General features: G+C 48.1%; 1 protein-coding gene across 1 annotated transcript in view; it reads left to right on the top strand.

Moving 5' to 3' along the window:
• The window catches only part of CACNA1C (calcium voltage-gated channel subunit alpha1 C), a 559438-nt gene extending 542405 nt beyond the window's left edge, over positions 1-17033 (top strand). The window contains exons 38-45 of the mRNA XM_023516536.1: positions 2190-2317; positions 2821-2955; positions 3542-3894; positions 6558-6686; positions 11721-11824; positions 12166-12269; positions 14041-14376; positions 16385-17033. Of these exons, the coding sequence (XP_023372304.1) occupies positions 2190-2317; positions 2821-2955; positions 3542-3894; positions 6558-6686; positions 11721-11824; positions 12166-12269; positions 14041-14376; positions 16385-16687 (1592 nt within the window). The 3' untranslated portion in view covers positions 16688-17033. The remainder of the gene's footprint in view (positions 1-2189; positions 2318-2820; positions 2956-3541; positions 3895-6557; positions 6687-11720; positions 11825-12165; positions 12270-14040; positions 14377-16384) is intronic.
• The last annotated feature ends 9017 nt before the right edge of the window (positions 17034-26050 follow it).

Below are 26050 nucleotides of genomic sequence, written 5' to 3'. Positions count from 1 at the left end.
TGGCACACCTAGATCCTCTCACAGCACACCATTTGAAAGTCACTGCCCTGTTGGTTAGAATGGGCTTAGGGTGTGATGCCCTGCACAAATGCAGAAGCTCACGGTCGGGTAGGAAGGCCACTGCACCCGGGCATTTTACACATGGGAGTAGGCAAGTACTTTGACACTCAGAGGTTTAGCATAACTTTCAAAGAAATTCCACAAAAGGTGGACGTTCCCATAAACCTGATTGCTATAGCTCCCCCCCCCCCGGAAGAAGGGTCCCCTGAGATTTCTCCCCTATTGGTTGAAATTCTTTTTGTTCTTCCTAGAACAGCATTTCCTGACCCCATCAAGCCTGAAACCCCTCTTTATAACAAGTAATTTATGTTGCTGCTACTACGATCCCAAATAAAAATCATAGATGATGTAACCATCCTATGCATATAATTTCAAAAATATCAATAGAACCCTTGAACTCTAATATAAAATATATTAGAATGTTCTCAATATATGGGGTGTCCGTAAAGTTTGTGTGTGATTGTCAATTGCACACTATTTTAAGTTGCACACGAACTTTATGGCCACACTGTATAAATGCTCAGCCACAACTATGCTCGAAATTATTAACAGATGAAACGCTCACAGGTACCCACTTATGATGAGTGTTTGTGTCTTTAAAGGCAGTTAAGGCAATACTGAATATCACTGATACTTTGTGTTTAACATTTTAAAATAAGGGGTAAATAAGTATGTGACCTAAGTCTGTGTGTAAAGACCACACATGCTTACACATAGATAGAATAGTCACTATGTGAGAATTCCAGTGCGTGACTCAGCCTTCTGTGAAGGCTGCTCAAGGAACCAAAGTGCTCAGAAGCTAAAGGGACAACCCAAGTTGCCTGATGAGCACAAAGCAGGCTCCAGGTTCAGAGCCAGGTCTGAGGACACCTGAGATGCCAAGCTCTTTCTGCAACGCAGTTCTTCCTCCCTGACCCCTCTACATAGGGGTTCCCCAGGGTTTTCTGTCCCACGCGGGAATGAGACCCTTGCCAGATGGAAGGCCCATTACTACTATTCTCAAGGGACAGCGGAGCAGGAGAGCCGTCCCTAGATCTAACCGCACCAGCTGTCTCTTTCACAAGGAGATGGAGCCAGGGGGCTACTTGCGAGGCATGAAATGTTTCCCCTTGGGTGCTTACGGCTTCTCCACCATCTGGCTCACTTCCAAGGTGGACGCTGATTCTGACACGTGTAATTTTGGGTGCCCAGCCTGGCAGTGACATAGCAAGCTACCTGGTGCAAAAATCCAATCTGTATAGTTTGAAAGAAAACCCAAACTTCAATGGGAGGAGAGCATTTCTCCTACCAGCCACTCCCTGCAACTATGTTTAAGCAGAACTGTTTACACGTAGGGGGCCAGCCAGGTGGTGATAGGCATTTGGGATCAAGTGTTAGGAACACCAGTTAAGTGAAAAGAAAAAAAGCAAGATGACAATTTGCTATCCTTTGTGTAAGAAAAAAGGATAAGAATATGTTTGCTTTTTTTTTTTTAAGACAGTTTCACTTTGTTGCCCTTGGTAGAGTGCTGTGGTATCACAGCTCACAGCAACCTCAAACTCTTGGGCTTAAGCGATTCTCTTGCCTCAGCCTCCCAAGTACCTGGGACTACAGGTGTCCGCCACAACACCTGGCTATTGTTTGGTTGTAGTTGTCATTGTTGTTTGGCAGGCCCAGGCTGAATTTGAACGCACTAGCTCCGGTGTATATGGCTAGCGCCCTAGCCACTGAGCTACAGGCACCGAGCCATGTTTGCTTATTTATATAAATATTTGCATAAAAATCTCTGAAAAAATAAGAAACTAATATAAAAAAAGCTGTCTACTTTTCACCATATGCCTTTTCATATGATTTTCTCTTTTTTAGCCATATGAATGTACTCCCACTCCAAAAACTTAAATTTAAAGTTGCCAATTATGGTGGCTCACACTGGGAATCCCAGCACTCTGGGAGGCTGAGGCAGGAGGATTGCCTGCTTGAGCCCAAAAGTTTGAGGGTCAGGGTAGAGCTACGATTGTACCACCGCACTCCAGCCTACTTGGTCTCTGAAAAAAAAAAAGGGTTAAATTAGAATTCTGAAAAAATCGGTGACGTCCAACTTCACTCCCCTACTTACCTCTGATTCCCTCTCCTCTCTTCATACATGTCAGATGATGAGGTCACAGTTGGCAAGTTCTACGCCACTTTCCTGATCCAAGAGTACTTCCGGAAATTCAAGAAGCGCAAAGAGCAGGGCCTTGTGGGCAAGCCCTCCCAGAGGAACGCCCTGTCCCTACAGGTGAGGGGTGGGGGTCTGGGTCACACCCCCAGGAAGGTCCTGTTCACCTTCCTCTGATCTCAGCCAGGGTCCCGGTCTCTGGTCAGTCCCTCCAGAAGGAGCCTTTCTGAGAATGCCAGCCTTTCTGAAGGGGGCTGTGAGGAGGGGTGTTATAATTCTCCCCCTCCTGCCATCCCCCCACCTGCCCTCCACAATCCCACCTGCTGTCACTACCCCCCCAGGGCTGGCCCCTACCCTGATGAGGCTCCCTGGCAGCCCCCTGGAAGTCCCCCCTAAAGCACCCCCTTCCTTCTTGATGGGCGATTGGATTCTTCCACCTGAGGGCACCAGAAGGGCCCAGGGAAGCCCGGCCCCTGGCTCACACACGGCTGTATTTCCCAGGGGGTCAGGGCTGGGTGGAATCTGCCAGGGTCATGGAGGGACAGGCCCCATCCTTGGGCAATGGCTGGCTGGAGAGCTTGGTGAGAAGGAACCAAGGTCCTCACACATCCCTCTGGTTCCAGGCTGGCTTGCGCACACTGCATGACATCGGGCCCGAGATCCGTCGGGCCATCTCTGGAGATCTGACTGCTGAGGAAGAGCTGGACAAGGCGATGAAAGAGGCTGTGTCTGCAGCCTCTGAAGATGACATCTTCAGGGTAGGTGGTGCCAGCATACCCTTTACCTCCATGAAGTGCAGTTTAGAACAAGAAAGTAGGCTGGGGTTCAGGCTGGGCTCCTGCGGAGCACGTCCCAGGAGAATGGACGGAGCTCAGTGGGCGACTCAGGGTCTTTCTGCCCTCTGCCTGTTCCAAGCCCGACTCCGTCCCAAGCCAGGGCTCCCAGGAGATGGTGGCTCAACAGGGTGTCATTGCCCTCCAGAGAAGGGGACGGAGCCATTTTCCTATGAGAAACTTCTACATTAGAAGTTGCAGCATGACATGCCCAGTCCTTAAGAGTCCACTGGAAACCTCCAGGCTGGCCACCTTGCCACTCTGTTCCCAAGGCTGTGGACATTCCCAGCCCTCACTGTCACAGCAGAGGGCGCTGTGGGACCCTGAGCGTCTGGGTCCCTCCCTGTCTAGAGCTGCCAGGTGTGAAGCTGCCTTCCCCTATATGCTGCCCGCAGCTGTGCCTCTCCTGAGGGCAGGCAGCCTTCCTGCGCCCTGCACTGCTCTGGCCTGGCTGTCTGGGCTTCTCCCTCTGAGGACGAGCTCCCACTCCCTCTTCCTGTCTTGCCTGCAGAGGGCCGGTGGCCTGTTCGGCAACCACGTCAGCTACTACCAAAGTGACAGCCGGAGCGCCTTCCCCCAGACCTTCACCACCCAGCGCCCACTGCACATCAACAAGGCAGGCAACAGCCAAGGCGACACCGAGTCGCCCTCCCATGAGAAGCTGGTGGACTCCACCTTCACCCCCAGCAGCTACTCATCCACCGGCTCCAATGCCAACATTAACAACGCCAACAACACGGCCCTGGGCCGCCGAACCCGCCCCACCGGTCCCCCCAGCACTGTCAGCACTGTGGAGGGCCATGGGCCGCCCCTGTCCCCTGCTGTGCACGTGCAGGAAGCAGCGTGGAGGCTCAGTTCCAAGAGGTAAACTGAAGGGTGGGCCACCCAGGGCCACCCACAGCGCTCTGCAGCCCCCAGCCCTCGAGAGCTTCAGAGAGACCATTGCCCCAGACCCCAGCAAGAGAGCAGTGCCGCCCCAGATCAGACTCAGTAGGCAGCCTGGCTCAGGACAAGCCACATCACTGGTGGTGAAGATGATTCCCTCATCCTTCTTGAGCAGGGCACCAGCCTCTGACACGCTGTATTCTGGCTATGCAACAGAAACTACCATTCTTTGCTTTCTTGGGTAGCCACCCAAACCCAGCCTTTCACCAAGAGAATCAGAGCCCTATGTACCCTTTCTTGGTGGGCACTTCATATCCCACCCCAGCATGGGGTTATTCCTCATCTTGATGGCCCTGCCACCTCCTGGTGCTCTTTTTCCTCTCCCTGTCCTCTGCTCCTGGTGCTCTGGGATGCGCTGCCACTGCTTGCTAAGTGGCAGGTGCCTCCTATGGCTCTGGGCCCTGGCCGTGCAGCCTGGCCTCTGGGAGTCTCTCCCCATCTACCAGGTTTCCCAGGTGGGAACAGACAGACCCTGCCTCGTTCCACTTGTACCTCTTCTGGAGTAGGACAGCTGCTCCCCACGGACTGCACAGTCCCCATCTTGCCAGTTCCTGAGCACACCTCCTTTCCTGCTCTCCAGTTCAGAAAGCAACAGAGAAGCACAAGCTTCTTTCTAAATCCCTGGATAGGTGTCCCAAAGCTGCCTGCATCCAAGGAGCCGCATGCTTGCTCACTAGCTTTCATGTCCCCTCAGAGCACCCCTCTCTAAGTGGCCATGTGCAGGCTTACAAGGCCTGGGCATTAGCCATGTCTGATGACAGGAAGTCACACTGGCCACCCACCTTGTCTCCTTTTCTGTTTGGAAAATTGGGTGGTTTAGCCACCCAGCAGCAGCTTTGGCTGAGCCCTGTGACTCAGGAGACATGTATGATGCCTCCCGTGTATGGGCATGTGCTCACCACCAGATGTTATGTGCTGACCTGAGGGCTGGCTTTGCACAAGAGCGTACACTGAGTGGCTTGCCTATGCCTGTCCTGGCAGCCACTCCCTTTGCCGGGACCTCACTTTTCTCTTACAACCTTTGAGGATTCAATCCTAGCACCACTTTTTTCCCTGTTCCCCTTAACAAAACCTCTTCTTAAAGAGGGTTCTTCACGTCCACAGCATTTCAGGGTAGATTAAGTTTCCTCCATCTAAGGGCATTTCCACATTAAATGGAAGTGAGTCCCAGGGCCTCATTCTTGGCTAAGAGAAGAGTGATTTTTAGAGAGGAGCTGACATAGAAGACACCAGGGAAGTCCCTTCTCCCCACAAATGCATCAGTCAGTGAAATGAAATGCACACAAAGCACTCAGCACATAGTAAGTGCTCACTAAACGTCAGTTCCCTCCCTTCCCATTGCAATTGGTAAACACAGTACTCAGGGTGCTAAGCTTCAACTGGTGAAGAAACCATAGCCCTGGGGCCATGTCCTCTATGTTGCAGCTGAGGCTAAGGGTGGTGGCTCTGGCATCTGCCTTGCTTCTGCTGAGATTAGGACAGCTCATTCTGTGCACACAAGTCCCCTGAGAAGTGATGCTGCCTGACGCCAGTCTGCGTCTCCAGCCCATCCTGTTGTGCCTTCCTGCAGCCCATCCCACTCCACCTAGATCTCCGGCATCATTCTCCTTTCGACTTTAGGTGGGCAGGGGTTTGTAGGCCTCCCCTGGAGAGCCCTTCCCACCTGCCTGCTTTGCTCATGGGCATAGGACAAAGTGAGAGGCAGTGATACAGCACTCCACTCCAAGGACAAACTGGGACCTTTCCCTAAAGCCCCAGGGGTCTGAAGATACAGTGGGCCCAGTGTGCAGGGTCTGTAGGGAGAAAGATGGGGGAGGTAGTGAGCTGAGTACCAACAGGACAAGGAGCACTCAGATCAGAGCTCACTCTTCTGTCTGCTGGGCCAGAGGACAGAAGACCCTGGTCCAGCGGGCGAATCACATGCTGGTACGGGAGGCTCTGGAGCTCAGGAGGGATTCAGGGACAGCAGGGCTCCAGGCTCACTCCCCTCTGCTCGGGAGAACAAATGCTTCTATGTGAGTTTTCTTCTCTGTGCTTTTACTCCAGGGAGCCAGTGGCAGAATCAAAGATACCAGGAGCTTCCCAGCTTACCACATAGATGCCCAAAGGCCCAGCTGTCTCCAGCAGAGGGGACAGCTCTTTCACAGGGCCCTCTGCCTTATATAGTACAGTCCTGGACCCTTCTTTAAAAGCTGGTTCTTTGTACCCCCCCCCCAAAGCTCCATGTCACCTGTTACTTTATTTGCTACTCACAACAAGCCTCTGAGTTGGCAGGACATACGTTATTCCAATATTACAGAAAGGGAAACTGAGGCATGGGGTGGATTAAGTGACTTGGGCCAGAGAGTAAGTGAACTAGGGGTCAGAACTTAGATCTTGGGTCCTGACCCAGTTCCTTCTCCCACATGAAACAGTTACCCTAATCTTGCCTACTGGCAAGTGCAGGAGGAAGAGGCATGTCAATTGTGTCTGTGTGGGGTGTGTGCAGGGGTGTGTGTACAGGGGTGTGTGCTGCCTCACTTGCTGAGGGAAGGGAGGGGGCCTGGCAGTTCCTGATGTATTCTCCATCCTGGTCATCGTAGGTGCCACTCCCGGGAGAGCCAAATAGCTATGGTGTGCCCGGAGGAGGTGTTTCCTGGCGAGACCTATGAAGTCCAGAGGAGCGAAGACACTGAATCCTGCAGTGAGCCCAGCCTGCTCTCCACAGACATGTGAGCTTGGCTGCCTTCTGCTGGGGCGACTAGAGGAGGGAAGGGTCTGGAGAGGAAGGGACAGTTCTTGAAATCCCTCCTCTGGGTATGGCTGGGAGAGGAGAGGCGAGGATGTGTCACAGAGGGGACAGGAAATTCCCACCACACGCACCACACACAATCCCTTTTAACTTGGCCTTTCCTCACTATAACATGCTTTCAGGAAAATGTCTAAACATTGTTTCTTAAACTTTTTAGGCTATAGCCAACAGTTATGAACATATTTTCTAGTGAGATTCAGTACACAAGTACATATACTGACAATTAAATATTTCACAAAACTACTTCACAATAAAGCTGCCCATAAGAGGGCACTGTTGGCAAATCCAGGGCTGAAGTTTCCCTGCAGAAATTTTATGGGTTTTGTTTTTGTGTTTTGAGACAGGGTGCAGTGGCATCATCATAGCTCACTACGACCTCAGCTCCTGAGCGCAAGTGATCCTCCTGCCTCAGCCTCCTGAGTAGCTGGGACTACAGGTGTGCACCACCACGCCCAGCTAATTTTTTTATTTTTTGTAGATACATAGTCTTGCTATGTTGCCTAGGCTGGTCTTCAGCTCCTGACCTCAAGCAATCCTTCCACCTCAGTCTCCCAAAGTGCTGGGATTACAGGTGTGAGCCACTCCACCTGGCTGGAAAAGGGTTTTTTTTAACTACAGATCTAGACAAATAAGTTTACAACTTCCTTTTGTTTGGTCAGTTATAGCTAGTACTTTTTATTTTTTTATTGTTGGGGATTCGTTGGGGATTCATTGAGGGTACAGAGAACAAGGTTACACTGATTGCATTTGTTAGGTAAAGTCTCTCTTATAATTGTGTCCCACCTCCAAGAGGTATGTCACACCCCGTGACCTCCCACCCCCTCCCTCCTTCTCTCTCTCTGATCCCTCCTCCCCCTACCCCCCAACCACTTACTAGGTCATCAGTTGTCCTCCTATCAGAATTGAGTACATTGGATTCTTGCTTCTCTATTCTTGTGTTGTTTTACTAAGAATGTGTTTCAACTCCATCCACGTTAATATAAAAGATGTAAAGTCTCCGTCTTTTTAGTGGCTGAATAGTATTCCATGATATACATACATCACAGTTTATTAATCCATTCTTGGATTGGTGGGCATTTAGGTTTTTTCCACAGTTTGGCAATTGTAAATTGAGCTGTGATACAGAGTGTAGTTCAAATGTCCTTGTGATAAAATGATTTTTTTTCTTCTGGCTAGATGCCCAGTAATGGGATTGCAGGATCAAGTGGGAGGTGTAGTTTGAGTTCTTTGAGAGTTCTCATACTTCCTTCCAAAAAGGTTGTTTGCAGTCCCACCAGCAGTGTAAAAGTGTTTCCTGCTCTCCACAACCACGCCAATATCTGCAGCTTTGAGATTTTGTGATGTGTGCCCTTCTCACTGGGGTTAGGTGGTATCTTAGGTGGTTTTGATTTGCATTTCTCTGATAACTAGGGACAATGAGCATTTTTTCATGTTTGTTAGCCGTTTGTCTATCTTCTTTAGAGAAGGTTCTATTCATCTCTCTTGCCCATTGATATATGGGCTTGTTGGCTTTTTTATGTTGATTAATTTGAGTTCTCTATAGATCCTAGTTATTAAGCTTTTGTCTGATTCATAATATGCAAATTTTATTTCCTATTCCGATAGTTTTCCGATTCCAATAGTTGTCTATTTGCTTTGGTTGTTGTCTCCTTAGCTATACAGAAGCTATTCAATTTAATTAAGTCCCATTTATTTATTTTTGTTGTTGCAATTGCCACTGAAGTCTTCTTCATAAAGTCTTCCCCAGTCTGATAACTTCAAGTATTTTCCCCACAGTTTCTTCGAGGATTTTTATTGTTTCATGGTGTAGATTTAGATCTTTTATCCATCTTGAATCAATTTTAGTGAGTGGAGAAAGGTGCAGGTCCAGTTTCAGTCTTTTAAATGTGGATATCCAGTTCTCCCAACACCATTTATTAAATAAGGAGTCTTTCCCGCAGGGTATGTTCTTGTTTGGTTTATCAAAGACTAGGTGGCTGTAAGATATTAGTTTCTTTTCATGGTTTTCTATTCAGTTCCAAACTTTAATGTCTCTATTTTTGTGCCAGTACCATACTGTTTTGATCATTATGGCCTTGTAGTACAGCCTAAAGTCTGATAGGTTGACGCCCCAGGCTTTGTTTTTATTACTAAGGATTGTCTTGGCTATAACAAGTTTCTTCTGGTTGCATACAAAACAAAGAATTATTTTTTCCAAATCTTGAAAAATTGTGAAAGTATGGGAATTGCATTGAATCTTAGATTGCTTTGAGAAGTGTAGACATTTTAACAATGTTTATTCTCCTCAGCCATGAGCATGGTATGTTCATCCATGTGTTAATATCTTCCACTATTTCTTTTCTTAGGGTTTTATAATTCTCTTTATAGAGGTCCTTCACCTCTTTTGTTAGATATATTCCTAGATACTTCATTTTCTTTGAAGCTACTGTGAAGGAAATTATGTCCTTGATTAGCTTCTCATCTTGGTTGTTATTGGTATACACAAAGGCTTCTAACAGCTAGTACTTTTAAAAGAATAGCACAGCACAATAGAGAATATCAGAAAGTATGGGATGTCAGAATGGTAAGTATTGTGTCCTGAAACATTAGTTTAATTGCCAATATATGCATATGTCTGTTGAGTCTTTCTAAACAACTTTAAGACTTTGGGTTGCATTCAAAACAAATGAAGACTCGCTGTTTTATAGAAGCTTCCCTGAAAGCACTTGACAGTAAGGAAGCTACAGCCTTTTAGGCTTTTGAAGAAAAGAACAGGGTAGCTGAAGATGATGAGAAAGGGACCAGCCCTCACACACAAGGAGTGTTGGGAGAGGGAGCAGCCATGGCCTGCTTTTTCCAGGGTTTTGAGCCCAGGAACTGGGTTGGAACAGTAGCAGAGGTGTTTCCTATTCCCCTAATGTAAAAAGAAGAATCTAGAAGGGAAAAACATGGATATAGTAGTTGAGACCAGCAACACTAAGCACCCGTGCCTTTGTGTCCCTTTCAGCAAAACAGAGGGATTAGGGGTAAATGACCTATTTTTCTGACTCAATGAAAAGGTATATATAGGTATATAGGTATATATATAGGTATATATAGAACCTAAGGAAATATCTGGAGTTCCTTAAGATATACCTTTCTCCAAATTGATTTTTAGAAAGGAGGGAGGGGTGGCAGGTCAAGGGATGTGGTACACCTTTGGGGGGCGGGACACAAATATAAGAGGGTCCTTATCTAACAAAAGCAATCAGTGTAACCTGGTGCCCTCAATGAATCCTCAACAATAAAAAAAAAGAAAGAAAGAAAGTACAAATTAACATATGGCTACCTGTTCTAGAAATCAAGAAAAGCATATGCTTTAACCCATTTCAGCTCTCACTGAGTGCTGGGTCCATCCAGACACTCTGCAAGGTCATGAGTAAATGGATCATTACCTTCATGGAGATTTTAGAAACTAGTGAGGAAGCTAAGATGATCTCAGAAGAGGAAGATGACGTAGTGATTTTCTAACTAATTGCCTACAGAATGATACAAACCCTGAGATGTACAGGCATTCAGAGAAGGCTGAGGGGCAGGGCAGGCTTAATGGGTCCTACACAAGGTCAAACAAAAGCCAGGGCTGCAAGCATGGGGAGGAATTGCCTAAGAAGAAAATGCAGTAGAACTTCCATAGGTTCTCCAGGCTCCCAGCTGACCACCTCCTTAAGTTGACCTGATTTTCATAGACTAGACATGCACCACATGTACATATCAGTACCGTAGACCTAGTTCCTTATGTTGACCACCTCCATATGTTGACTAGTTTGTTATGGTCCTTTGGGTGGTCCACTTATAGAAGTCCTAGTGTATAACAGAAGGGTTTACCTAGCCAAGAATGAAAACAAAGATCAGAGGCCTAAATATGTGAGGTTTTCACTCAACAAATGTTGCTGCACATCTACAAATGCCTGAAGTTGCTAGGCTGGGCCAGGAGCAGGCAGATCACCCAGCACGGAGAGGCAGCCCAAGGGACAGAACCAGTGTCCTCAGCTGGCCCCTGAGGTAGGAATGAACTGCACTTCTTGGACTGTAGGCCTCACCACTAGGGATTGTGAGATCCATTTCATGGGCTTGCTGCTGACAGTTGTTAATAAAATGGAACAGACTAAAGCAGACTAGAACTTATCAGGGTGGAATGCCTGCGGGGAGGGTAAGCACAAGCTGTGTGGTTTCAGTGAGGAATATCTGTGCGTACTAGGAACGTGTAAAATACAGAGGGTCCCAAAAACATGTGTACATATTTTAAGAGAAGAAAAAACTGTATTAAAATAGTAACCCTCAAGTCATGTTTGACGTCTGCAATTACAGGAGATACAATCTACAAGATAACAAATGTTATTGGTATATACTGACCCTTACCGTTTTAATACTTTTTTTCTCTCTTAAAATGTGTACACATGTTTTTGACACCCTCTGTGTATTTCTTGCTGTGAATTACCATCAGAGAACTTGAAGCCATTGACAAGATGCCCGCAGGCCCTTTCCAGCCCTGTCTTCTCTGACTGACAGCTGGTGTGTTCTCAGGGGTGAAGGGAAGTCCAGGCTGCAGCCGAGGGCAACTGTGATAAGCAGCAGTAGCCAGCACAGAGCCTGGGCTTTTCCTTCAAAGAACCAGGCAGGCCTAGGATTTTTTCAACTTTCAAAACACTTCTGCCCAAGAGTACCTCCCACTGCCCAAATCAGAAAAGCAACACTCATCAGAGACTGTGGGTAAGGAAGGAGCTGGGAACCCACAGCAAGCAGGCCTGGAAGCCCTTGCTGGGCCAGGGTGCCCGGCAGACTCTCCTGGGCAGCAGTTTTCCCCAAATCTGTATGGAAGCACAAAGGAGGGGGCCTTCACTAAGAAAAACAGCAGAGTGTGCTCTGGGGTGACAGCAGGTCCAGTGGGTAGCATTTCTCAGCCTCAGGAACAAGCCCCAAGAGTTCTCTGTTCCAGGCTTTCCTATCAAGATGATGAAAATCGGCAGCTGACACCCCCAGAGGACAAGAGGGACATTCGGCAATCCCCAAAGAAGGGCTTCCTTCGCTCTGCCTCGCTAGGTAAACACACACCCTGCTATCCAATGTGGCTATGGTCACCCTGAAGAGAGCACTGGTTGGGTACTTAACCGTGACTGAGTGACCACGTGGCCTGGTGCCAATAGCCTCCATGCAGTGGGCTGGGCAGATTTCCAAAATGACAAATCAGAATTCCAAAGGCAGGGTTTGCCAGGGCGGGCCTGGGTCAGATGTTGCTCAGTGTATCTCAGAGACAAAGGCAGGGGCTGGGGAGAAGGTGGACCCAGGGCCACAAACACTGCTCCTTGGGTCTGGGTCTGGGCTATCACAGGCCACTGTCCTCTATCCCTGACCTGACCCTGGATCTTTGGCTGGCTTTGCAGGTCGAAGGGCCTCATTCCACCTGGAATGTCTGAAACGACAGAAGAACCAAGGGGGAGACATCTCTCAGAAGACAGTCCTGCCCTTGCACCTGGTTCATCATCAGGTAGCTCTTACTTTTGGATAGGCCACTGGCCACCACCTACCAAGCTAGACGCATCCCGAGTTGGTCTTCCTTGTCTCAGACCACCGGGGCCTCCTCCCTCGCCCTGGCAGCCCCCAGTAGGACTTGCTTTTCCTATGCTGGTGAGGGCGTCTGTCATGTCACAGGTAGAAATAGAACACACTGGCACAGGAACTCTTCTGGTGATCCTGAAGAGGAGGGTCCCACCCAAGCTTTCTTCTTACGGTGCTGCAGACATTCCCCACCAGAAAGAAGCTGGCTTAGGCCGCAGGGCTCTCAGGCTGGTGTGGTGGTACCTAGAGTGTGAAGACACCTGGAAATTTAGCTGGATGGATTTAGAAATCCATCCACTGACATAGAGAAATGATCAGAGAACCAACAAGAAGAGGGAACGATACCCAAGGGAAACAGGTCCGGAGAGACTCAGTAGATGAACTCCTCTCCCAGCAGAGCTGACTCCAGCTGAGACAGTGAAATCCAACACAGTATCAAACAGGTTCTTAGTAGCTTAGAACTAAGGGAAACTTTAAAGAGTTACCTGAGGCCAGTCTAACTGCTGGCAAATTGGGGCCTAGACCTGCTTTCCCAACCTTTTTACCTTTGTGATTAGATACCACTGACCCATGTTTTAGGCAGTTTTGGTGCCCAGAGGCATTCAGCTGCCCAGTGCACCAGTGTAAGAGAGTGTGGCTCAGCCAAGTTGATATTCCTCAAAACAATGCATTGTTTTTCTTAGCCTTTGTGGCATTGCCTAAATGTGCATGGTTTCCAACGGGCTTTCCAAAATGTTGACGTGGTCTGACATGGTCTTTACTCCCTCAAATCTCCAGAGCCCCAGGAGCCCCAGGATGGGGACCACTGTGAGATGGGGAGAAGAGGGGGCCAGATGTAGAGACATGGTTTGTGTTATTTTAAAAGATTTCTAGAAGTTGGTCCCACCCTGCTGTTCTCATCAGGCTGGTAGGCAATACTCTTCTTGGTTTTGGACCCTCTTCATCTCTGTCTCCTCCCCTCGCACCTGTGGGGTGGTGGTCCCGTTCTGTGCCTCTCAGAGCTGTTTTTCCTACCACTCAGTGTCACTGTCTCCCAGACTCTTGCGGGACCTCTGTCCAGAGCAGGTCATCATGGCAGCTGTGATGCAGGCCGTCTGAGACAGAGGACACACCATGTAAATCATGTAATTACAATATAGCATGTGATTTGGACAATGGCTCAAATACAGCCTGAGCCAGAGATTTGCAGGGCATTGTTTATGGCCCAATTAATTGTAAAAATTAAAGCAACAAACACTGGCTTTCTCTAGGTCTTTGTAATGTCAGTATGCTTCCTTGCAAATCTTATTTCACGTCAAGTTCATACCAAGCCCACAAGGTAGGTGGCGAGAGAGGCCATTAATGTTCCAGCTTACAGATGTGCAGGCATCACCATTCCCTTGAGTCTGTTGATGAGAAATGCAGGACAGCTGACAGTGCTGACCACCAGATTACCTTGGTCCCACTCAACCACAGCTTCCTAGGGCTGGAGGAGATCACTTCAGACTGAGATGATTGTAAAGTATGATTTGAGATAGTTGAAACTTACACCAGGTCCACTGCTGAGGTGGACTCAGATGAATGAGGAGGAAGCAGTGTAACTTCTAGGCAGGGGAACTGGCTGGAAAGCAAGCAGTGGTTGCTCAGAAGGCAGCCGGCACTCTGGTCAACCACTCCCAATAACCTGATAATTCGATAACTCGTGCTCCTTGTGTCCGCAGGCGTTGGCAGTGGCAGGCCTGAGCCCCCTCCTCCAGAGAAGCCATTCCCCCACCTCGGCCCCCAGGCCGTTCGCCACCCCCCCTGCCACTCCGGGCAGCCGTGGCTGGCTCCCCCAGCCCATCCCCACCCTGCGGCTGGAGGGGGCCGAGTCCAGCGAGAAGCTCAACAGCAGCTTCCCGTCCATCCACTGCGGCTCCTGGGCTGAGGGGCCAGTCCCCTGTGGTGGGGGCAGCAGTGCCGCCCGGAGGGCCCGGCCTGTCTCCCTCACGGTGCCCAGCCAAGCCGGGGCAAGGGGCGGGCAGTTCCACGGCAGTGCCAGCAGCCTGGTGGAAGCGGTAGGTAACTCCCACACCAAGGGGAAGGCCATGGGCAGCAAGGGGGCTTGACATGGGTGCTAAGAAGGGTGCACAGGGTACTTCCCCAATTGATTGCATGTCAAGTCTCTGTGCCAGAAAGGCCCTCCACCTCTGGCCTGCAGAAGGAGGGCCTGGCCTGCAGGGAATTATGATCATGTGAGAAGCTGGGCCCACTGTAGAGAGAGAAAGAACCTTCTGAGCAACATAGCCCTGCCACAGGCCAGTGAACCCAGGAAAGGCCCCAGGCCCCACTGTAGAGCCAAGAGCATGCTACTACGATTGCTCAAAATGCACGTGTTCCCGGGCTGCATTTGTACCCATGGAAGGGTCAGGATCTGTGATGCTCAAACCTGACCGCTGGGGACAACCACCCGGGAGCCCTAGAAACCCATGACTTGTTGAACTGATACCTTTACAAGCTCTTGGATGACTCCAATGCACAGCCAACGTTGAGAGCCACTAGTCTAGAACAAGAATGCTTTCTGTTCCAGTTCCCCTGCACTGTGCCAAATCACAGCATCTAGGGAAATTGTGGCACCACGTTTTCAGGGACCTTTAACAAATTGGAACAGTCCCAGGAGATGACCAGGATGGCAAGTTTTCTAGAAATTATTTCATAGGAGAGCTGGTCAGAGGAATTCAGGAAGTAAACCCGGAGAGATGACCTCAGAGACTGTGGGCAATGCAGGGAAGGGTCACAGCCTAGGCAGGGGTCTGCATTGCAGCTCACGGGAAGAAGACTTTCCCAACTAAGTTCTCCCCAAACAAGGGAGAGCTGTCCTAAAAAGTAGTGAACTCCCTCATATCCAGACATATGCAAGCAGAGGCAGGGCCCATCCAGCCATCCATCAGGCTACCATGCAGGAGGTGGGAGCTAAACCAGACATCTGCAAAGCTCCCTTTTAACGCTAAGCCTCTGAGGCTCAGCATGGCCTCCATTGTCCTTAATTCATCTCACAAACCGCTCCTAAGTACCTACCACAAGCAGATCCCATTCCAGGTACTGAGCTACAGCTGAGAATTAGGGCTGCTTCTCATGAGCTCACCTTGTGATGGGGAGAGAGGGTCAATAAACTAAACAGGGCCAAGGAGAAAAAGAGCAATGTAGGTGGCTCAGTGCCTGTGGCTCAAGTGGCTAAGGCGCCAGCCACATACACCTAAGGTAGCGGGTTCGAATCCAGCCCAGGCCCACCAAAAATAACAATGATGGCTGCAACCAAAAAATAGCCGGGCATTGTGGTAGGCGCCTGTGGTCCCAGCTACTTGGGAGGCAGAGGCAGGAGACTTGCTTGAGCCCAGGAGTTGGAGGTTGCTGTGAGCTGTGATGACACAGCACTCTACCCAGGGGGACACCTTGAGGCTCTGTCTCAAAAAAAAAAAAAAAGAGCGATGTGGGCAGGGGAGCAGGACACCAGGGAGGCGGGTGTTCCAGGCTGCACTCTGCTGCTTCCTCCCACCCTGGGGCTCAGGAGCCAAAGTTCCCCAGAGCCAGGCACTGGAGCAGCTGGTGGTGGGGAAGCTTGGGGGGTCACCTTCTGGTCCTTCCCAGCAGCAGCAGAGGCAGGGATGTGCACACACACTTCTAGGCCTTCTCCCCAGAGGGGAACCAGCCAACAGTGGGCGGTAGGCATAGGTTACCAATTTCACCAAAGGAGAATGATGGTGACTAGAGGAAACAATATGAAAGGCATCTGTGGGTGCCAGGGAGGGAACTGCACACACAGCAGAGCCCCTGCAGCCCCTCTGCAGCCAGGTCTTTATATATCTCATGACAGTCTCTGAATTCCCTGACCAGAACTTCCTTCCTCCAGCCTACACGGCCCTAATCCCTTTGGCTGATGCTTAGCTCCTCTGTTCACCCCTCCCCCATGGTGCACACTTCCCGAAGTCACCATCCAAAGTCCTTTGGTCTGGCCCTCAAGAGAGGAGCTGAGCCCCAGTAACAATGTTCCTTCTTCTTCACGGCCCTCCACCTCCACCTCTCCAGGTCTTGATTTCAGAAGGACTGGGGCAGTTTGCACAGGACCCCAAGTTCATCGAGGTCACAACCCAGGAGCTGGCTGATGCCTGCGACATGACGATAGAGGAGATGGAGAGTGCTGCTGACAACATCCTCAGTGGGGGCGCCCAGCAGAGCCCCAATGGCACCCTCTTACCTTTTGTGAACTGCAGGGACCCGGGGCAGGACCGAGCAGGGGGCGAGGAGGACGAGAGCTGTGCACATGCCCTGGGGCGTCGGCAGAGCGAGGAGGAGCTCCAGGACAGCAGGGTCTATGTCAGCAGCCTGTAGTTGCCAGGGCTGGGGAGATGCTGGGTTTTTTATTTGTTTCAATGTTCCTAATGGGTTCGTTTCAGAAGTGCCTCACTGTTCTCGTGACCTGGAGTTAACCGGAACAGCGTCTTCATTCATTTCTGTCGGGACAAGACGCAGAGTTGGGTGGTGTGGAGAGTGCGTTTTCAGGGGGAAGAGCGGCAGCAGCCAGTTTGTGTGCACAGAGGCAGAGTGCTGAGGAGGCAGCAGAGAGTGGGCAGGAGAGGCAGGGGACAAGGGACCTCTCCTTATATTTCAGGCCCTGCCATGGGAGCCAGCAGCCACTGCTGGGTGGGAGAGAAAACCTCAGTGTCCTGCAATAGCCCTCACCAAAAGGACCCTGTGTCAAACGGGTGTCTTTCAACTTTGCTTGTAAAAAAAAAAAGAAAAAATCATTTGCGCATATTCTGTATGAGCCTTGCTGTCTCCATAGAGCCAGGGCCCTGTGGATTTGGAGAGGGGAGCAGGCAGGACTTCCAGCAAGGATCCCAGCCCACCTCAGAGAGGAAAGAGGAAGCCAAAGGCTCGAGGGTCCTGGGACCAGGGAGGCAGTACAGCATCACCCCACATCCCCACACAGTGGCGGCAGCCCAGCCACCTCTGCCCCCTGCGACAGGATCTCTTTAACCTACATAAGCCACGTGGAGCTCCAGACCAGCAGTCGGGCCAACCGGCAGCGGCAGCGAGGACAGAGCTGGCCACCCGGGAAGGGCCCGCCAGCCCTCCGCAGACAGGTGGTGCTGAGCTTCTGTTGAGCGCGCCTTTGTTTTGTGGTTTGACACTTTTCTTGACCGCATGTTGCAGTTTTCTTTTTCTTTTCTTTTCTTTTTTTTTTTTTTGGTGTTTTTTTTTTAATTTTGTTTTCCCAGGGGGAGGGGAGGAAGAAGAGTGTTTACAAAGTTCTGTAGCCACCCAACTTATTGTTTTCACTTTTGCAAATGTAAATCAGGTTTGGTTTCATTGTATTATTTAAATGGTTGTGGTTTCCTTTTTCCAACGGAGGGGTTAATAGAAGCCACCAGCCATTGTGTATGTCCAATAATTTGTTATAATTTCCTTAGGTACTAATGATTTTTTTCTGGTTTGGTTTGGTTGTATAATTTAAAGGTTTGGCAATGCACTTGATAGGATCTTGCACATATGGGCGATTGGGTTAGGTTCCTTTTGATGCTGGGTGTACAGGTGGGTGCAGGAGAGAGAGAGTCTCTGTGACCGCGTGTGTAGCCAATGGGTTGTCAGTGCGCATGTCCCGTGTGTGGATGAGCACCCACACGTGTGCCTGTGCACACCAGTGCATATGCATTTCCCCTCTTCTGGTTCAGCTGTGGGGAGATCTGAATCTGGAGCCATTTGAAAGCAAAAACAAACCACTGTCTCTGCTTCTGAAACGGGAATCAGTAACTCTTTGCATTTTCTGTCCCACAAGATATGCAAAAACAATGCAATAATATTCATTTTAAAAATACAATTGTGAGTTGTGTTGGCATTAAAACTGTACTTAAAAAAACACAGAGAAATTTAAGGGAAAAAACTCAAGAAAGCATTTTGCTTCGATATATTCCGTGTAATGTTTTATTGCATTGATAATGTTTCTGTTGAAGAAACCGTTATACTTGAATTCAGGTCAGTTTCAGTATTTTTCAAATATTTTTTTAAAAACTGAATTGCAATTGTGCCAAGCGAATATAATGAATTGAATTAAGTTTGTTTTTGAATTCACTTCTTGTATATTTTGCTGCATGTAAAGTAAATCATTTTGTATTTGGAGTGTGACAAGCTTTACCTTTGACCTCTTAAGTGCTTTTCTATATGTGGTTGGGGGAAAGGGAATGATTTTTCTTTTAATTTGTACTAATGAGCAAAAATACCACCAGTGTCAGTCATTAATCCACAAACAGGTTTGGACATTACTGTTTTGCATATCTTGTGTTCGCTTCCATTTCCTTCAATTTTTCCAAAATCTATGATAGGCATATTCATACCATCCCTTATTTTGAGAGCCCAGGACTTATTTTATTCCAGTCTTCACTCTATCTGCTCCGCTCAAGCTCTCTCTCAAGGATGGGCCTTCTCCAGGAAGAGCCCTTTACCATGAGGAGTGGGAGGCGTCTGCCTGGCCTTAGCCACCAAGCTGGCAGCAGCAGCCCCACAGCAGCCACGGCTGACCTTCCATTTACTCCCAGGACAGATGTTTCTCATTGGTTTCCTCAGGAAAGTGTACATTGACTGAGAGGATGGAATTAAGGTCAGGCAGGTTGGAGGGAGGGGCATCCTCACCTCTGGCAGCTGCTCTGCGTCCATGCGGACAGCAGTGGCTGGAAAAAGGCAGGTGGGTGAAAGGGAGCCATCCGGCAGCCACCTCTGCCAGGCTCTTCCTCCATCCTTTCCTCACTCCAGAGCAGGCTTTAGCCCAGACCCATCCTTATGCACATGGAAGGGACAGGATGGGGAGGAGGCATCTAGAGGTCATATTGGTGGCAGAAATAAATTTTCTGGGGGCTTCTCTTATGCCTGTTGGCATCTACCTAGAATATCACTCCAGGGGTGCTGTCCTTCAGATAAATTTCAACAACCATGGCTGAGAAGGGGCTGCTTTGGGGTAAAATGGGCCTCAACCACTCACCCAGAACTTACCCATTGAATCTCTTTAGGCCCAGTGCTCTCTCAGCCCCTCTCGGCACTTAGAAGACTGAGCTAGAAATTAAAGTAGGGGACAGTCCATTCCTCAGTGACAACCAGTTGTTCCTTCAGGGACTGATTCGCGAAAAAGTAATGTGCCAGACACTCCCACGTCAGTGTAGCTCTAGAAACAGTTTCTTCATGATTCTTCAGCCCAACCATCCAGACTTTCTTGGTCCCTTCTCAGTGCCAGCAAGGTCTTCGAGAACTGAGTTTCGGTTTCATCTTTTGTCCAGCTTCCCCAAACTGTACTAAGATTCCAGTTATGATGGAGAGAGGAGCCCTTTTGAACTCATGTCTGAGTCTTGTGAATGTTTGCCCTCTAGAGAAGGAATTTGGGGTTTTGACTGACCATGCACAGTCTCTCTCAACTTTTTCTGCTGCCTTCTATTTTCCTTTAGAACTTTTTCATTTGCATCACCAGGTCTCACTGACTAGTGCCCAGTGCCAGGTTCAAGCCAGCTGCTCCCCAAAGTCCTGCCTGGCCAGCATGGTCCCCTCACCCCCACAGACTCCTTCTCTGTCAGCTGTGACAAGGGCACCATGCCCTGTGCTGCTGTTTCGGGCAGTGGATCTTCCCTATCCTGACCCTGATAGACCAGTGTGAGACTCACATGGGGTGCCTGTCATCATGACACATTGATACAAGTCATGAAATCAGCGAACCGCATCCACACAGGACTAGGTGATATCTGCTCTCCACCAAAAATGGAACTGTCGAATCTTCTCTAGCCCTCCAGACAACCCCTAGGAGGCTGAGGACCAAAAGGACTTGAAGAAGTATAGTTTAAAGGCTGCAGTTTGGTGAACTTGATTTCTATTTGTCCTCTGACCAGCCCTGCCTCTTTTATTTTTCACACCTTAGGCATGGAATATCTATTCGTGTGCATGGCCACATGAAGCAGAAAGATCTCCAGCTGTCTGCTTTCTGCCTGTTCCTAGAAAGTTCTTTTGGTCTTGTGGTCCTAGGTTTTGGCTTGATTCATGAGTTTTTCCCGGCTTTGATTCAGAAGCTATTAGTTACAGCTGCCTTCCATCTTATTGACCCAATAGGCTTCCCTGTGACTGGGAAATCCAGCCAAAGGAACAGACTATTTCTCTCATCCTCCTGTTTGCTTGTCTGGAGGGAAGCTGCCTGTCACTTCCTCCCAGCCGTCCTCCCTCCAGAACTCCTGACTGTCCAGGTGAAGACAGGAAGGCAACCATAGGAGAGTAGACCTCTCCACGCCAAAGTTAACACCTTTCTGAGAAATCAGAATACTCTAAAAAGGAGGAGTGTGGAAGTCAACAAAAGGATGAAGGCATCTTTATGTAAGCCGGTTGACACATGCCCATGGCTCCTAAGGGCAAAGAAACAGAACAAGAATTTATACTAGGGATAGAGTAGAACCCTAGTAATCAGGTTTTAGCCTCAGCAAACCATAATTGTAAATGTTGCGAAAGAATGATGGCAACTCCATCCCTAGGGGCCTCGAATAATTAAAATATCATTGTCTGGGAATTAGAAGTAATTTAACAAAGAGATCAAGGAAAGGGCCATCTGGCTTCTTTTAAGCTCCACAGGAGTCAAAAACTTGCTGTGAGCGGCTAGGCTTATGCTGTTTTTGTGAAGAGAACCTGGCTCTGGGGAAAATGCCAGCACTGAGAGGACCAGAGGGAGTAGGCAAAGGGCATATTTTGACTCTGTATGTGTCTATTCCCATTCTATGGAAAGACGTGTTCAGCTCTGCCACCAGCAGTGAGCAGGCTGGCAAAGCACCTGATGCCCCAGGATCTACTTGGGAATATGAGAAAAAGATACCTTTTCAATCTGGTGTTGTTTTCCCAGCCAGATCACCCTACCCGGCTGGCCTTCGCAGGAGGGGAAGCCCTAATCTGACCCATGGTGTGGCTCTCGGTCACCGGGTCACCTGAGTCCAGTTCTCCCGTGGCTGTGTTTTGAGGAGGTAGAAGGCGAAGATCAGAGGGAAAGAAGTGCCCTGTCGTCAGGGTCAGGCACCTTGTCCCCCTGCAAGCAGCCCTCCCTCTTTCCTGCCCTTTACCCCCAGCCTAGCCAGGGGGGCAGCAAGGGAAAGGGGACCCACGTGCAGATGCTGACACAGTGAAGCCACTTCTGGTTTTCGCTTTATTTATTTATTTATTTATTTTTATTTCAAAGCAATGAAACATTGCTTTGCAGAGCCAGACACCAATATAACAGGTAAATGGGTTTCTGCATTGTTGGGGAAACACTCGAACAGCCTCCCACCCACCACTCCCCCCCACACACATACCCTTAAGGCCCGAGGGCTGGGATTGAGCTCTAGGTAAGGGGCCTTCCTCCTCCCAGAGAGGACACAGAATCAGCAACCTCTTTAGGTGGCAATTAGTGCCCTCGGAACCTATTTTTACTATGAAGTAAATATTATTTATCTATGTTGAGAAAATACTACTACTAAAATCAACTCTTTTTCTCAGATGATTTTAAGAGGATTGATCCATAGCACATGAAGTGGCAAAGACCCTTGCTCTTTCTGCGATGTTAGAGAAGGCTTTTTATCATCTCCCAAGGACATTTGAGATGGCAGCTGAATGCATCAAGCACAATGAATCAGTTCAACAATGAGAGTAGAGTCAGAGTTGAGATTTTCCATGAAAATCCTCTCAAATCTCTACTGCGAACAATAAGGAAGACAAAACAAAGTCTAGCTAATTAAACAAGTTTGAAATAGGACATCTCCAGAGCCAAATCCTCTCCCTTCAGATCAGATAGAGGCCACTTCACAGGTGCACCCTACCTTTGTGGGGCAGCCCTTGCACCCCAGTTTTCAGAATCTAAATAATTTGACTGTGTAGAGCTCCCGGAAAGGATAACAGGCCACTTCACCTGACATAAACCGGACACGTCCTGCAAATGTGCCATCTAAAAATCACTCATGCGCCTAAAACCAAAGTTATTATCAGAGAAAGTTGAGTGAAAGACGTAAAGGGTACATTTCTGTATGAGGAAATTCAGACATGGACAAAATGGCTCTTAATCGTTGAATAGGCCTGTTTCTGTGTTCTCGGAGCCCTGCTGTTCGTAACCAGGGTGAGGAAGGAGTCTTTGCCCAGGGCACCTGCACCTGCTGGTTCCAGACGCCCTTAGTGAAGACTCTCCTAAGCCCTTGGCCTGGGGAAGAGAGAAGAGAGGCTCTTTTCTGTACAAGCATGGTCACTGGGTCTTATTCCAACACCCCCACCCCCAAGACTTCCCAACATGGAGAAACTATACCAGGGAAAAAGGGAAAGGGAAATAAAACCTGAGAATCAAGGGCCAATGATTTGTAAATCCCCATTCCTGGGCAAATGGCTTCCTCAGAAGGTGTCCAGCAACCCAAATGCTGTGGGCACTTTCTGCTTCCACACGTCATGCCTTCCACCCACCCAGCTGCCAAGCTTTCCCCACTTCCCTGTAGACAATACATGGCCTCTTCTCTGCATTCTGCCTGCCCAGATCCCCGTGGGATGAGGCCTGGCCTGGCCTGAAATAGGCCATGGGAAGCAAAGGGACTGTGATGGTAGTGGATGGGAACAACCTGTGGGAAAAAACATGCGTCCAGTAAGAAATAGGGTGACTGGTCCCCACTAGGGAAGCACTGGAATGTCTATTACTCTCATACTATTGCTGTTTTATTTTAATACACCAGAGCTAACAAGCAAAACTCCCCTCCACATGAAAGGCTCCTGACAAATCTCCTCCGTCCCTCCCCTCCTCATGTCCTGCTGCTCAGACCCACTTTCGTGCCCCCAAACCACTCTGTGTCATGCCTGTTACAGAGGCACGAAACAGCGACAGTGCCTCCATTGTCACCACCCCCACACACCTGTACACCCCACGCCTCCCCCTCCAGGCTCCACGACTTCACAGTCTTACTGTTGTAAATACTGTTGTACAGTTTGTAATCGTCAAATAATCCCGTCGTCAAAGGCCTCGCCTGCTGCGCCTTCTCACCCCCGAGAAAGGCCAGGGAATCTAGAAGGGGCAACCTTTCAAGGAGAGCTTCAGGGTCATCTCTGTGTGAGACGCTATTGTATATTCCTGTAAGATTGCATTTTTATCTAAGGAATGATGTTATTTAAAAAACAAACAAAAAATACAAAAAATAAGAATTGCAAATAAATTTCTTAACAATGTCTACATTGGCCTAATTGTATCTTTGCTCTTCCACGTCCCTTCCTTTCTCCCATTCCCTAAAGGTCACAATAATAGACTTAACTCTGAATTATTTCAGTTGTCTCAGATCCACCAAAGGGGAGGAGGGCTGGTGAAAACGGGAAATCTGAATCCAACATGAATATCCAAACTTATTTTACCAAGTCATCTCATCACCTACTTCCAATGAAAAGGTTTGCAGAAGAAAGGCCTAAGGTTAACAAGGAGACAGAAAAGAAGAAATTAAGTGGTTAATCCACATGGAAAATCTTTCCCCCAAATAATTGGGAAAGTGCTAAGATGGTTTTTGAAGGAAAGAAAGGAGGGTGATGGAGGGAATGTGGGAGGGAAGAAAGGAGGAGAGGTAAGATAATGCATAAAGCACCATGAAGACTATAAATTATTTTTCTTTTCTTCTTCTTTTTTTTTTTTTGTTAATATAACTTTAACTGACTCAGACAAAATTTCCAGAATAATTCTGTATGTAAAAGTAATTTGTCCCCAAGGATTCCAGGGAAATAGCAGAGCAGAGAGCAGCAGGAGTTTGTCTCCCCATCTAGACAATAAATCCACTGGCAACATCTGTCTTATGGAGCTTATTTTGAAATTCTGGAGTCTGTAGAAGGCTTGCAAATTCAAGGGGAAGGCTTGGATAATAAATCAAGGTCAAGTATAGTTAATTTCAGCTCTTAGCACAGCTCTTAGCTCCCACATCCCGTCCCCAGCCCTGTGACAGGCAGCTGAGCCCTTGTTCACAAACAACTTGCACTCAGCTTGCATGCTCCAGGATGAACAAAAATCGTCCTGTCTTTCAAATTTCAGGGATCTGGGCTAAGAATGCTGACTGCTGGCTCAGCACCTATAGTACAGTGGTTATGGCACAGGCCACATACACCGAGGCTGGTAGGTTCAAACTGGCCTGGGCCAGCGAAACAACAATCACAACTGCAACAAAAAATAGCCCGGTGTTGTGGTGGGTGCCTGTAGTCACAGCTACTTGGTAGGCTGAGGGCAAGAGAATCGCTTAAGCCCAAGAGTTTGAGGTTGCTGCCAGCTGTGATGCCAGAGCCCTGGCATAGTGAGGCTCTGTCTCAAAAACAAACAAACAAAAAGAATGCTGACAGCTGCTTCTAATCACAGAGGTGGACAGCCAGTGTTGTTGCACCTTCCTTTGTTGTTTTGAGCCCCTCCCCAAATAGCAAAATGATTCCCAGGAAACTTAAAGAACTAGCACCCTTTTTTCTCCTTCACTCTTCTCTTTTTTCCCCTTTGGGAGCCAGACATTAAAGATGAAGATATTCAAAACAGCAGCATATATGAGGGAAATTAGAAAGTGACTACAGAGGGCCAGGGAAGAGAACAGGCTCAGGAAAGACCTAAGAAGACCTTAAGTTTATACCTCATGCTAATCCTTGGCACAGAGACAGTCTACAAAATTAAAAACAACAATAGCAAATCCTAATGAAAGGGGAAAAAATCTGATTTCCAAAGTTATTATATTGTTAGATTTAAATGTCCAGTCTTCAACAAAAAGCCACTAGGCATGCAGAGAAACAGGAAAGTGTGGTCCTCAGAGGAAAAAAAAAATCAATGAGAACTGTCCCCAGAAAAGATCTGATGACAGATTTACTTGACAAATACTTCAAAACAACTCTCTAAAGATTTTCAAACAACTGAAGAAAGATATAGATAAAGCCAAGGAAATGCTGTATGAACAAAATCAAAATATCCATAGAGATAGAATACTTAAAAATGAACAAAAATAAAATTCTGAAGCTAAAATTAAGATAATTGAAATGAAAGATTTCAGTGGTAGATTTGAGCAAGCAGAAGAAAGAATCAGTAAACTTAAAAGATAGGACAAAGGAAATTATTAAGTTTGAGCACAGAAAGTTAAAAGATTGATAAAAAGTAAATAAAACTAAGGAACCTGTGGGACATGATCAAGCAGAACAACATTCGCCTTGTGAGAGTCCAAGAAGAGAGGGACAAAAGGAAAAAAAGACCATCTGAAGAAACCACAGCTGCAAACTTCCCAATTTTGATTAAAGACATGAATATAAACATTCAAGCTCAACAAACTCCAAGTAACATGAATTCAAAAAGTCTTACACTAAGATATGTTATAATCAAACATTAGAAAGACAGAGATAAAGAGAAAATCTTTGAAGCAGCAAGAGAAAAGCAACTCATTAAAAACAAGGGACCTGCAAGAATCACAGCATATTTCTCACTAGAAATCATAGAGGCCAGAAGGTAGTGAGGTAGTACATTCAAAATATTAAAAGGAAAAAAGAAACTATCAACCAAGAATCCTATATCTGGAAAAATTGTTCATTGAAAGTGAGGAAGAGGCTCGGTGCCTGCCGCATACACCTGAGCCAGCAAGGTTTGAATCCAGCCTGGGCCCACCAAACAACAATGATGGCTGCAACCAAAAAATAGCCAGGTGTTGTGGTGGGCGCCTGTAGTTCCAGCTACTTGGGAGG

This window comes from Otolemur garnettii, unplaced genomic scaffold (genome assembly GCF_000181295.1).
Source record: "Otolemur garnettii isolate 467f Iridium unplaced genomic scaffold, OtoGar3 scaffold00092, whole genome shotgun sequence".
NCBI classification, from domain to species: domain Eukaryota; kingdom Metazoa; phylum Chordata; class Mammalia; order Primates; family Galagidae; genus Otolemur; species Otolemur garnettii.
The sequence above is the reverse complement of the archived record's forward strand: the minus strand, read 5'-3'. Positions and strand labels throughout refer to the sequence as shown.